General features: G+C 40.9%; 1 protein-coding gene across 1 annotated transcript in view; it reads right to left on the bottom strand.

The window, feature by feature from the left end:
- Positions 1–12,936, bottom strand: part of megf10 (multiple EGF-like-domains 10) — a 63,394-nt gene that overhangs the window by 28,926 nt on the left and 21,532 nt on the right. Inside the window, exons 7-9 of the mRNA XM_085280563.1 lie at positions 10,994–11,114; positions 10,646–10,782; positions 531–743 (exon numbers count right to left, since the gene is read on the bottom strand). Coding sequence (XP_085136689.1) covers positions 531–743; positions 10,646–10,782; positions 10,994–11,114 — 471 coding nt within the window. The remainder of the gene's footprint in view (positions 1–530; positions 744–10,645; positions 10,783–10,993; positions 11,115–12,936) is intronic.

Below are 12,936 nucleotides of genomic sequence, written 5' to 3'. Positions count from 1 at the left end.
TAAGTGTTTCTTCTAGCTGTCTTGGTCTAAATCTGAAAAAACAAAAACAAAAACAAAACAAAAAACCTAATCAAACTATCAAACTATCAAAAATCTAAATCTAAAAATTAATTACAATATACCTGAGGAAGACTTTTTTCATTTTTCAGTGTGTGGGTTAACTGTAGTAATACAGGTGAAATGTGGCTATATTTGATAGTAACAGAGTTTGACTGACAGATGGTGTAGCTGACACAGCAGTCCCATTGAGAAAGAAGCAGAACAGCTGTTATCTGCAATGACACATGCAGCCCACCAGCTGTGCTAGGCTAACTGATCACTACACTCAGTTGTCTACAGACACAGCGGTCATATACACAAATCTATACACGCAACATGTCAAACTGCTAAAACCCAAAAGATACAAAGGAAACACAGAGTTATATTTTGGAATTCGGGGAACCGTGAGGCAGCATTAATCAAATGGCTTCAAACTGACCTGATCTGCAGATCAAAGTGTGTCAAAGATGACAACATGATTTACTACATACCCACGAGTGCTTTGGACATAGCACGGACATTTCCTATCGCAACGTAGGCCATAGATTCCTTCAGGACACAGTCGGACATCACATGTCTTTCCTGTGTATCCTGGCTCACAAAGACACATTCCATTGCTGTGGTAGCACTTGCTGTTGTTTTCACAATTACATGTCTTTGCACAGGCAGCACCATAAGTACCAAGGGGACACTCATCCTGGCACCTGTTTATAGAGACACAGAAATATCCAGAGACAGTGATTAGGAAAAAGAGGTGGTGCTCAATGACCATTCTCTCAAATGAAATATGAATTGTTGCGTATTTAGCTCCGTGACTATGGAAAGAGGCCTAAGGTTAATTTGTTTTTTACTGGCTGCAAATCTGGAATGTGTGGTTGTCTGTCTCTTGACAGTCAGAAATATTATAATTCAGATCATTTATCAGTACATATCCATATTTTATATCTATGTATAAATACAAAGAGTGATGAAACCTGCAGCTTCAGATTCTGTGAGATGTCGGCTTTCAGCACGTGCATGTCCATGCCCGTCAGGTGCATTTTTGCAGAATCCATTTACCTGCTCTCATTTGTTGTTTTAGCTGTTTGGCAGTTGTTGAAATAGTTTAGTGACCTTTAACCTGAGATTTTGGCGTTTTTCTGGCAAAAATCATTTATATTAAAAAAAAATCGATTCAGGATGTAATGAATCGATATTTCATTATTCAAACTAAAATCAGTTTGAATCGGGAAATCAATTTTTTTAAACCAACACTAGATAGCGAGCAACCAGGTCGAAAACAACATTGTGTTTCTGGTGTCCAAGGTTCAAATAACAGAGAGACTCTCCTTTCCAGCACCTTGGCATAGAGTTTTCTACCTATAATTGGAACTCACCCTCTGGTCTCCCTTCTTAAAGATGGAAACAACCACGCCAATCTGCCAATCCAGAGGTACCGACCCTGACCCCTCCACACAACATTGTAGGGGCGTGCCAACCAAGACAGCCCTACAACATCAAGAGCTTTCGGGAACTCAGGGTGAACCTCATCCACCCCAGGGGCCCTGACACCAACTACCTCAGGGACCCCCAGAGATAGATGAGTTGTCCCTCTTGTCCCTATCCGGTCTTTAAGTCTGACGTCATTAGACATTTCTGGGCACAAACTCTGCTGCAGGTCCCTAAGTCAAATGATCACTGCAGCATTACTGTTAGATTTGTATTGTTGATTGTCATTTATGCTTAGAAATATTTACTTATATATGCTTAGAGTTTTGTAATTAGTTGTAGATTGGTAGAGGTTTTGATCCTTGATAGTCTGCAAACTTTGTGTGTATTAGACAGCACTTTGGGAGCATGAGAGGTCATACCGTGTCTTATTGTTTTATGGTAGGATTAACGTAGTTGCGTCTGTTCTAGTCTAAGTGCTCTTTGTTTAGATGAACTGCAGGACTTCCTCACCGTGTTATCTAGGATGAACCATCTAGGGTGAGGGGGAGGCTACCCTCTTCCTGACCAAGGATGTTTGACCCTTTGATGTTTGTCATTAAAAGTGTGTCATAGCAACAGGACTGAATTTGGTGGTAGTTATGTGACTGTAATGCTCTTTGGTATTTAAATGTTGTTTTAATAATGTCTCATTAGATCAGAATCAGAATCGTGTTTATTGGCCAAGTATATGTGCAGACACATACAGGGAATTTGGTTCCGGTAGATGGCGGCTCTCAAGCACAGCAATATAAACCACACACACACACACACACACACACACACACACACACACACACACACACACACACACACACACACACAGGCAAGGTACTCTTTGTGTGTATGTAGACGTCATATGTTAATGAACTTATGCATATTCATGTAACCTCAATAAAAGAACAGTGGTACGGGAAAACGGACGAGAGCAACTGGGGTCAAGCGAAGGAACGGTGCCTGTCCGGTTCTCTCCCGTGCACGAAAAACATGAAGAAGCTTGCCTACTTGTGTCTTGCTTTGCAGTGTAATTATATTGTCTTCAACGTTCCAGCGGATGGGTTCAAGCTACAAACCTATCATTAATTGGTCCTTCGAGAGCCGGAGCCCTGGAATCGCATTCACCGAGGGGAGGAGGGACACGCTGAAAGACTGACGTCAGCCAGGAAGTTCCTGTGGATTCGCGGCCTATCTTTCTCCTCGATGAATGGCGATCGGCGGGATTCGAAGCTGATATTACACGCTAAGCAACGCCAAGTAAGTTTGAAGAGGCCGACTCTATAACCGTGTCGTTGTGCAGTCTCCGCCATTTTGCGAGGCGTTGAGAAGTTCGCTGCTTTGTGGAGCGATAACTGGGTTTGTGTCCCGAAAAAGAGGTTTTGGTTAAATTGCCCAAGGGTCCCAAGCGTCCGGTGAGTGTCCGGTTTTGAAATCGCCCTGGGTGTGTGTCCCGAGCGTCCCTTCATTGGGTTTTGTCGCGCGAGTGGGTGAGCGTCCCACAACTGGGTCAGGGTCCCGAGCGGTCCGGTGTGAGTCCGGAGTAGGCCTATTTTGTGTTGTTGTCATTGTTGTCGTCGTCGTCGTTTTTGTTGTTGTTGTTGTGTGAGTGTGTGCGGAGCAGAACATGTGGTCTGTGACACCGACTGTTGTTGTTATCATGGGTTTCTAAGCAACCAAGAGTGAGTTGGAGGGAGACAGACGTTTGTGCTGGACTTTGCTCCTGGCAGCTGACACAAAATGTTTATTCTTTAGCTTGCCCTGATCGACAACAGCCTGTGTGCCAGACCATAGACGTAATTGAGGTGGATAGTTGTTAAAAGTAATCTACATTAAGCTTGTGGTTGCTTAAATTCAGTACAATGACATGTGAGGTGAAGTGATATAGGTAAATATTTAAACTAATGAAGTGCATAGAGGCACTTGACCTGTGTGAAAGACTGTCATCTTGTTATGAGCCATTGTTGAGATATGGAGCACACCTGTGAAAACAACTAATATGCTGAACCCTGTATGAAACATCTAAAAGTACATGATGGAGAAGCTGTATTGAATATGAAAGTGTAAGACTTTGCCGCTGTGGGCAGAGCATGCAACTACTGTGTGATGTTGCGTTGCAGTTTTTTTTCTGAGCTGATGAGCAAGCTACACATTATCAGATCAAGAGCTGTCTGGGAACTACTCAAAGAGGGGGAAACAGAGAGTGTGCAGCGTTCCCGTGAGCAGTTTTTCTGCACCTTGACTCGTGTGTGTGTGTAGCATCAGCATCATGTTTTTGTTTATTTGTTTTGTTGGGTTAAAAATAATTTAATAAACTGGTGATTATATTTATGGATCACCATGGTATCATCGGCCATGTGATTTATTTATGCAAATGAAAAAGAGGAAGAATTTATATTGTAGATGAAAAATAAATCATAGGGAAAAGGTTTTGTGTTGATCAGCCAAAAACAACCACGATTTTATTTTTTGCTTTTAAGAAAGGATTGTTCACAAAAACAGAGAGAGAGATGTGTGTTGATTAAGCAGTGATGATAATAATGAAAATGTCTTAGTTTGTCACTTTCAGGTGAAAAGCAGACCTGAATCAATTTTCCACATGCAGCAGTCGGAAGAAAGTTATATTTCAACATCATTGGAAACATGCAGGCCAAGTTTCTGGCTGACTTATTTACAGCGCCATGTGTCTCTCAACCTCACAAGCAAGCAAGCTCTCACCCCTCCCTGAAGACAAGGAATGCAGCTCCAAAGCAATAACATGATAAAGAGACAGCAGCAAGTCCTGAGCAAAGAGTCCCAGCAAAGCAGCAGCAATGTGGACAAACAGCATCAGAGAAGAAGAGCAAACCCATCATCCTGACTGATCGGATGGATGGCACTGTGTTTACAACAGGCTGTGACTTCACTGTGCATGTGAAGAAAACGTTTGAGGAGAACTGAACAGTTGGAGTTTGACATTTGCCACCTGTGGAGTAAAATGGCAAGAAGAGACAGTGGAATACAGGACAAAGCTGAAGGAGAACTGCCGGCTGTTGGACTGTTGAAGTGGGAGAGGACAACAGAGTGAGAGGACAACAGAGTGAGAAGACTAGGTGAGAACACAGAGGAATTATTTAATGTGGGAAATCAAAATTTGGGTTAGCAAACCTGGGAAAAACAAAACTGACTGCTTAAGTTGGAAAATTGTGAAGGAGTCTGAAACACTGCAAAAATAGAAACATATACAAAATCACACACACAAGCACAACATGCATTAACCCTACTAACACAAACACAAGAGAGCTTATGAAGATTAGACAACATCTTAAGCGTGTGAGTCTGTTTATCATCTTGTCCAAGTCACCTCGTGTGATGCAAAAACCAGTGGACTCATAGCACATTAGTTAAGAAGTGATCAAATAATAGCAGAGAAATGTGTAGGAAAGGCAGAGAACATGCTCTGTTGGATATGCAGCTCCACAGACATGCATTAAACCTGCCTAATAACAAACACACATGCAATGAAAATTAGCTTGTTATCTTTCATCAGTGCTAAAATAGTGTCAATTTAGCAGACACTTGTTATCAAATGCTGAATTTATCCAATGCAAAAAATTGACTCTCTAGGTTGCAGGACAACAATTTAAACTTTTGTGGGAAAAAAGATTCTGGTTTGACCAACTAGTGATCAGATAATAAATTTAGTGTTAATATAGTAAATTGGGAGAAGCTTCCTGCTTGATTGATGCAGCACAAGTTTACTACTAAATTTACTGTATGAGGGAAATTCTCTTTTAGTGATAACATTTTGAACATGCATTTCTGTTGTCCTGTCAACTTAGTGGGTTAATAGCCGATATGCAAATTATTTGATTGGTTTTTAGATTAATGAAAGGTGACTGAATTCTAGCACGAGTGAATGGGATGTGTTGGAGTTTGTTGTGTTGAGTGGAGACTCTAAAACACTGAGTTTCCTGTTTTGATGTGCGAGTGAATCCTGTATTTAGATACACAACTCTGAATACGTCAGAACAAACTTCTTTTGTGAAGTGCATGACAGCATGTCACATGTTTTATGATGAAGGGAAAAAGGAAAAATTGAATAAAATAGATCTGTGGCCTAAATGAGTGAAGAGCACAGACCTGGTGATTAAACTCATAGTTATGTGGTGTGTTGTGCAGCTGATGGTTGGTTTGGAGTGAATCTAGCTGATGATTCTTCTCCTGTTGTGAAGTTGATGAGGAGTTTGTGTCATGACTTAACAAGGCCTTTTTATTTTGATACTTTCACAGTGCACTGAAAGTTTGGTTTGATAATCTCTGTTATTTTTTATTTTTCATTTTTGAACAAGCACTGATTTTTGCTTGTGAATTTCTTTTCTTTGAGCAGATCTGCAAGTCGGGAATTAAAAGCGTTACACGTCGTCAAGACAATTGTTGCAAGTGAGTTTCTCCACATTTAAAATGGGCTCAGGAGAAAGCCACTTATTTGGGACAATTAGGAAATGAGAGTCCCCCCCAAAAAGGATTCAACGAGGAAATCCAGTCTAAATTATTTTTCTTTTTGAAATAACGTCGTTTTGCTGAGCGTGGAAACGAATGCGATGATAATTTCCACAATTAGCAAAAGAAGGAACCACTGAGTGAATGAGTAAGAATTTTAAAATAACTGACTGACTGAACATGATTGTGTGAAGTTAACCCCCACCTGACAAAGGTGCAGATGAACCCATGTGTTTCCTTTTACAGGAGCAGAAAGATGACAGCAACACTCAAGGTTGCATGATGATTTAACCTTTTAAATGCCATTTTCTGTGTCTGTGCATTTATCAGGTGTGTTATTCATAGGCTTGAGTTGCTCACAGAGATAACTGTGACAAAGTATGCATACGCCTGCGCAAGCGCTAATATTTGCATTTTCTTTTCTTACAGCATGCCAGTTCTTCATGTGAATTGATGATGCAATTTATACCAGGACAACTGGTTGATGTTTTTTCCTACTACAGGATTTCTGGGTTTATGTGTGAGGAAAACTGTGTTTACAGGTTATGAGTGGTGATGCTGTTGCATTGTGTTGATGGGAAAATGTGAAGGTTACTTTGATAATGTGAATAACATGTGTGAAATTTCCTGTGTTGAGAACTGGTGTTACTTCTTTCCACAGCTATAGATGGCTAACTTTATGGTCTTTTTATGGCACCTCTGGAACCTGTCGACCTGCGTCTGACCACCAATGGTCACTGTGTTGCTAATGTTTGTTGCCCAGTGAGAAGCGCATAGCTGACAGGACCAGGCAGTGGTTGAGGTCAAAGGTCAAGCTGGTTGGGGCCCATCATGAGATCAGACCTTGGAGCCACAGCAAGGACCATTTTAACTGCCTGCAAAATAGCGAGAGACCCTCCTGGATTTATCAGAGCCACTGCAAGAGGTCGAGGTCCCAGGAAACCCCGGCACCCTCAAGACAGCACAATAGAGAAATCTCACACTTGGTTGTTTCAGTGGTGAGGGGGGAGTGCTGATTGAGCCCCCGTAGGGTAAGCTCGCACTTCAACCTCCAGCCTCTGATCAACTCTAGGGCAACCAAGTGCGAGGCGTGACGGACCTGTGTGCGACCAGGACCCTCTTGGTTACCTTGACTACGACGCTCATCCTTATAGGACCCCAGCTGGTGCCGGAAACAGCTGAACCAGGAGGAAGGCAGAGGAGATGGACACATGACAACTCTCACCTAAGAGAGACAGATCCAGCAGGCCCAAAATCAGGACTATGCATGACGAGAAGGAGTGCCTGAGAGGATCGTCCACAGGATGGGAGCTGAGGCCAGGAGAGAGGCTTCAGGAGGATCAGAGATCATCTTCAGCACAGCAGACATCACACAGAGAGCTGTGCTACTGAGCTTCCAGGAGATCAAGAGGAGACTTCCCACAGCAAGATGTTAAATAAAATGAAACATTCAATATTGACGCTGAGAAAGACAATTAAGGTGTACGACGTGCTCTGCCTTAAATCTTCAGCAGCGTTGGGATATGAAAACTCGAGGGATGAGGGGAGCGTGCCAAGCTCCATCGACAGCGCAGAAGGAGTTCGAGGATGACGTCATGATTCTGTGAAAAGCACAGGAACCAGAAGCTATGGTGGTGATAACAGCAGTTTCCTATGAACATCACCTAACGCTGTGCCACTGTACTGTGCATACGATGACACTCTGAAGGCTGCTGGGATCATAACAGCAGTAAGATGACGGAACCCAGCACCCTTTCCACAGAGAGCTTTTTCTGCAGAGCGTGGACAATTAAGGAGTCATAAATATCCCCCTCACAAGACGAAGGTCTGAAGTCAGGTGATGGGGGCTGGTAAGAGGCCATAAAACTAGAGTGCTGAGAAGTCTGCAGCTTGGAAATAGCTGAGACCCATGTTGACGAACAACAAAACCAACTGGTATGTTTGAATGTCTATTCTACATACATTTGGACTCTGGTCCTATGGACAGTGATGGAAACAACTGGAAGAGACATTCATGACGCCCTGCAGAGCTTAAACCACTCTGCAGAGAGACATGTGATGTGCACACCCGGAGGAAGCACCACCAAGCTGAGATGTTTTTGGAAATGTTATCTTCTTATTTTCACTATTAAATTAACAATTTGTTTGTTTGTGGGATGCAGTTTGCCATGAGATGAGATCAATGAGGAATGGGATAACTGCTAATACATTTGTTAAACTGTGTACCTTTTCAGTAATTTAGGGTGATTTGACATATGCTGAGTATAAAAAGGTTTGCATTGAAACTGTCAGACATGAGGTATTCATACCTGGGAACTTTTCTAGCATAAAGGTCAAAAAGGGGGGAAATGTTAGATTTGTATTGTTGATTGTCATTTATGCTTAGAAATATTTACTTATATATGCTTAGAGTTTTGTAATTAGTTGTAGATTGGTAGAGGTTTTGATCCTTGATAGTCTGCAAACTTTGTGTGTATTAGACAGCACTTTGGGAGCATGAGAGGTCATACCGTGTCTTATTGTTTTATGGTAGGATTAACGTAGTTGCGTCTGTTCTAGTCTAAGTGCTCTTTGTTTAGATGAACTGCAGGACTTCCTCACCGTGTTATCTAGGATGAACCATCTAGGGTGAGGGGGAGGCTACCCTCTTCCTGACCAAGGATGTTTGACCCTTTGATCAGCAGTCCACACACACACACACACACACACACACACACACACACACACACACACACACACACAGGCAAGGTACTCTTTGTGTGTATGTAGACGTCATATGTTAATGAACTTATGCATATTCATGTGACCTCAATAAAAGAACAGTGGTACGGGAGAACGGACGAGAGCAACTGGGGTCAAGCGAAGGAACGGTGCCTGTCCGGTTCTCTCCCGTGCACGAGGAACATGAAGAAGCTTGCCTACTTGTGTCTTGCTTTGCAGTGTAATTATATTGTCTTCAACGTTCCAGCGGATGGGTTCAAGCTACAAACCTATCAATTACTGAGAGAGAGAAAAACTGTCTAAATTCTTTCTTCTCTAATAAAATGATCAGCGCTCTGCTCTACCAGGTGTAACAATTAAGTTTAACATCCAGGCATCCATGAAAACAGAATTTATGACATTTAACGGCTTTAGAAGTTAGCAGGGAGTTAGCTTGCTAGCTTCCATCTAAATATAACTAACCATGTTCTGACTGAAGGATTTATGAAACAAATTCAAACGTACAGCTCTGCTATCACTTCCAACATAAATGAAGACAGAAAACTAAACAGCAGCGACATTTGTAAGGTTACTGAAGTTAGCTGATATATAATGATGTGCTACGTGATCGCTAGTGCGACAAAGCTATGTAAGCATTACTTAAACAGTAAATCTGGAGGACAAATGCTAATGAACGCAGGAATTTTTCCCACTCGATAAAAGTTAATGTGAGGGCTTCCAATGGTTAGGGGCAAATACCATCGCATGGCAGGATGCCGTAAACAGACCAAACCTCAGTCAGGAGAACAACTGAGATAATCCATCCACAATACGAGGTTAGTCATTAATATGCTGCTGCAAGGGCTGGGCTGTAGTTACATCGTAAGGTTTTAAAAACTGAGCTTTAAAATGATTAGTGGTAATGAAAACCGAGAGAAGCCAACAGTGATCACTGACAGTTTTTAGGGGCTTGTTGAGATTAAATAGAACAAGATACAAAGCATTAAAACATGTTAAAAACACAACAGCCTTATTAAATGCAGACTACTTTGGGCCCGGAAGCAGGATTCATCACGCCATCACTTAAAGACCGGATACTCCGCTTCCTCCACGGATGACATGCCAGTGGGATTAAGGAGGTTCTCGAGTATTCCTATTCTTTACTATCTAAATAAATTCACTGAAATTTTTACACTAAGTCCTGCATTTGAATCCTGCTTTGCCTCGTGGTGTCCTTGGGTTTTGCACCGAGGGTTTTGAGTTTTTTGTGAGCTCATGATCTGTTTTGATTTTGATAAAGAACTTATGTTTAGCTTTTTTAGTTTTCTGATAGTAGTTGATCATTGTTCCTCTGTGTTTGGACATTCCCATTTTTGATCCCTCTCTGTTTCCCATGTCTGTCTAGTTCTGTGTTCTCTGTCTGTATTTGTCTGCTCTCCCTGTTCAGTTGTGTCAAATTAGTCTTCTCTCCCCAGTCAGTCATGTCTCTGTTTATCATTTGTCTGTGTCAAGTTTGTACAACGGGTAAAATAAGTATTGGACACAAGTAAATATATTTCTAAAGGTGACATGAAATTCTCACCAGATGTCTGTAACAGCAATCCATCCAATCCACACATCCAAAGAAATCAAACAATAAATGTGCATAAATTAAATTGTTTAATAATGAGAAATGGCACAAGGAAAAGCATTGAACATGCTTACTGAAATTTATTTAATACTTAAAAAAAGGCTTTTGTTGGTGATGACAAGATGCCTCATGTATGGAGAAACTTTGCTCAGGTATGCTTTTGGCCCATTCCTCCACACAGTCTTCAAATACTTAAGTTCTACAGGTCCCTTCTATGCACTCTGAGCTTTAACTATTAGTTATGGAGATGCTTGGTATTGAGGATATCCTGATTTTTGGGTATAAAAAACCCTGTACTGTACTGTGGGGCTTTGTTGTAAAGGTCTCTCTTACCGTTCTCCTGTGTATCCAGGGCTACAGATGCACTGTCCAGTAGATGACACACAAACGCCATTGTTGTGACACTGACATTCCTGGGAACAGTTTTTTCCAAATCTCCCTTCTGGACATGGCTGACCACAAACTGTTCCCTGCAGACAACAGCACAAACATGTGTTTATCGTATACAGAATCTGCAATAATAACTTCAATAATTATAACTTCAAAAATAAATTCTCTTCCTATCAAAAGTATCAAAAGTTTCTCTCTGGTTTAGTTCATGCTTGCATATTACCATAAAATACTAGCATGTCTAGTGAGCTGAATTTTCTTAAAGAGTTAAGGAACAGTTAGTGTTTGTACCATCCATCCTGCTGGACAGGAGCACTCTCCGGTTACATGGTGACACACTCCTCCATTCTGACATGGACATCTCTCCTCACATTGCTGCCCATGTTTACCTGGTGGACAGAGTTCTTCACACCTTCAAAAAAAAGAAAAGAAAAAGAAAACAACACTACATCTTTGCACTACTGAGTTTTCTTTGAGATTATAGACAACTAGTAATTTTATAGATATAAAATTATAAAGTAAAATTGTGCTGACCCTTGTTTCACTAAAACTTTGTTTTAAAGTTGCACTTTCTGGCATCAACTCGACCTGCCGTGTTTGATGGAAGAAAAATGCCGAATATTACCTAAAAGAACACTATCCCTATAGTCAAGCACAGAGATGGAAAGACTGTACTTTGAGTACTATTAGTCTTTGCTAATGATGCAGGACAACTTCAATAGACCTGGGCTCTGTATTGTAAAATCTTGGACGAGAACCTCTTTCCCTTTCCCAGAACATGTGGGATGGGTCTTCCAGCGTGACAATAATGGAAACAATCCCACCAAGGCAACAAAGGAGTGGTTAAAGAAAAACACACACTTAAGTCACAGTGTGTTCTAGTTTCTGTAAAGAGAAGTGGGACAAAATCTGTCCTTTGTGCAAACCTTTAGGGAAACTAGAAGTAATGTCTTACTACTGTGCTTCCCAACTAGGGTTTCTCCATCAGTTAGTAAGTCAGGTTTTTCTTGGTGATCAAATAAAAATTAGAGACTGTTCATTTATTCATAAGTGAGCAGTCTAACTGATTCAGTGGGCAATCAAATAATTATTCCCCTGACAGTAGATACTATATATCTATCTATATAATGGAAAATTCTGTGCTTCAACAATGATATAAAATTTAAAAAAGATCAGTATAACTCCTTTTTATTGTCATCCATTAATAAACTAATCAGTTCCTCCAAAACACTAGTGTCTGAATTTAATAAATGTTCTATTACTACAACAAAGTTTCTAGTAAAAGGAAGAATATTTCTTGTAGTTATTTATTCAGCACTGCCACACATTTTTTTCTAATCTTTTTCATAATTTCTACATTCAATTAAATTTCAGTTCAATTCCGTTTTATTTATACAGCACCAAATCTCAACAACAGTCACCTCAAGGTGCTTTACAATCTAAGGTAGATCGGAGAGAAACTCAACAATCATATGAACCCCTATGATGCCCTATTTGGTGACAGTGGGAAGTTAAAACTGCCTTTTTACAGGAAGAAACCTCCAGCAGAATCAGGCTCAGAGAGGGGTGACCATGACTGGTTGGGGTGAGGGGAGGAAGACAAGACAAAAGACGTGCTGTGGAAGAGAGCCAGAGATTAATATTTACTAATGATTAAATGCAGAGTGTGTCTTTAGTGAATCCAAACTAGGATGTGGTTCCACAGAAGAAAGTCCTAAAACCTGAAGGCTCTGCCTCCCGTTCTAATTTTAAGTATCCTAGGAACCACAAGTAAACTAGTAGTCTCAGAGCAAAGTGCTCTATTGGGGTGATACGGTACTATGAGGTCTTTAACATAAAATGGGGCCTGATTATTCAAGCCCTTATGTGATGAAAAGGATTTTAAATCTGATTTTGGATTAAATGGGACCCAATGAATAGAAGCCACTATGGGAGAAATATGCTCCCTCTTTCTAGTCCCTGTCAGTACTGTCAGTGCAGACGTTTTTAGGACAACCTGATAATAATAATAAATTACAATACTCCAGCCTAGAAATAATAAATGCATGAACTAGTTTTTTAGCATCATTACTGAAGTCACTTCAGAATTATCTTTAAAATCTTTCTATTAATTTGTAAAGCTCTCAGTGCTTTGGTCTCTGACGTGCACCGTAACCATGTCAGACTTCTCATCTGGTGCAACAGTCCAGAGAACCGTCCAGTGTGTGCACACAATGTTTAAGAATAATGATATG

The sequence above is a fragment of the Mchenga conophoros genome, linkage group LG7, assembly GCF_057382185.1.
Source record: "Mchenga conophoros isolate Kocher_MC1m ecotype Shallow Benthic linkage group LG7, M_conophoros_male_GT1.1, whole genome shotgun sequence".
Classification (NCBI taxonomy): domain Eukaryota; kingdom Metazoa; phylum Chordata; class Actinopteri; order Cichliformes; family Cichlidae; genus Mchenga; species Mchenga conophoros.
Note: the sequence above shows the minus strand (reverse complement) of the source record. Positions and strands in the feature narration are given on the sequence as shown.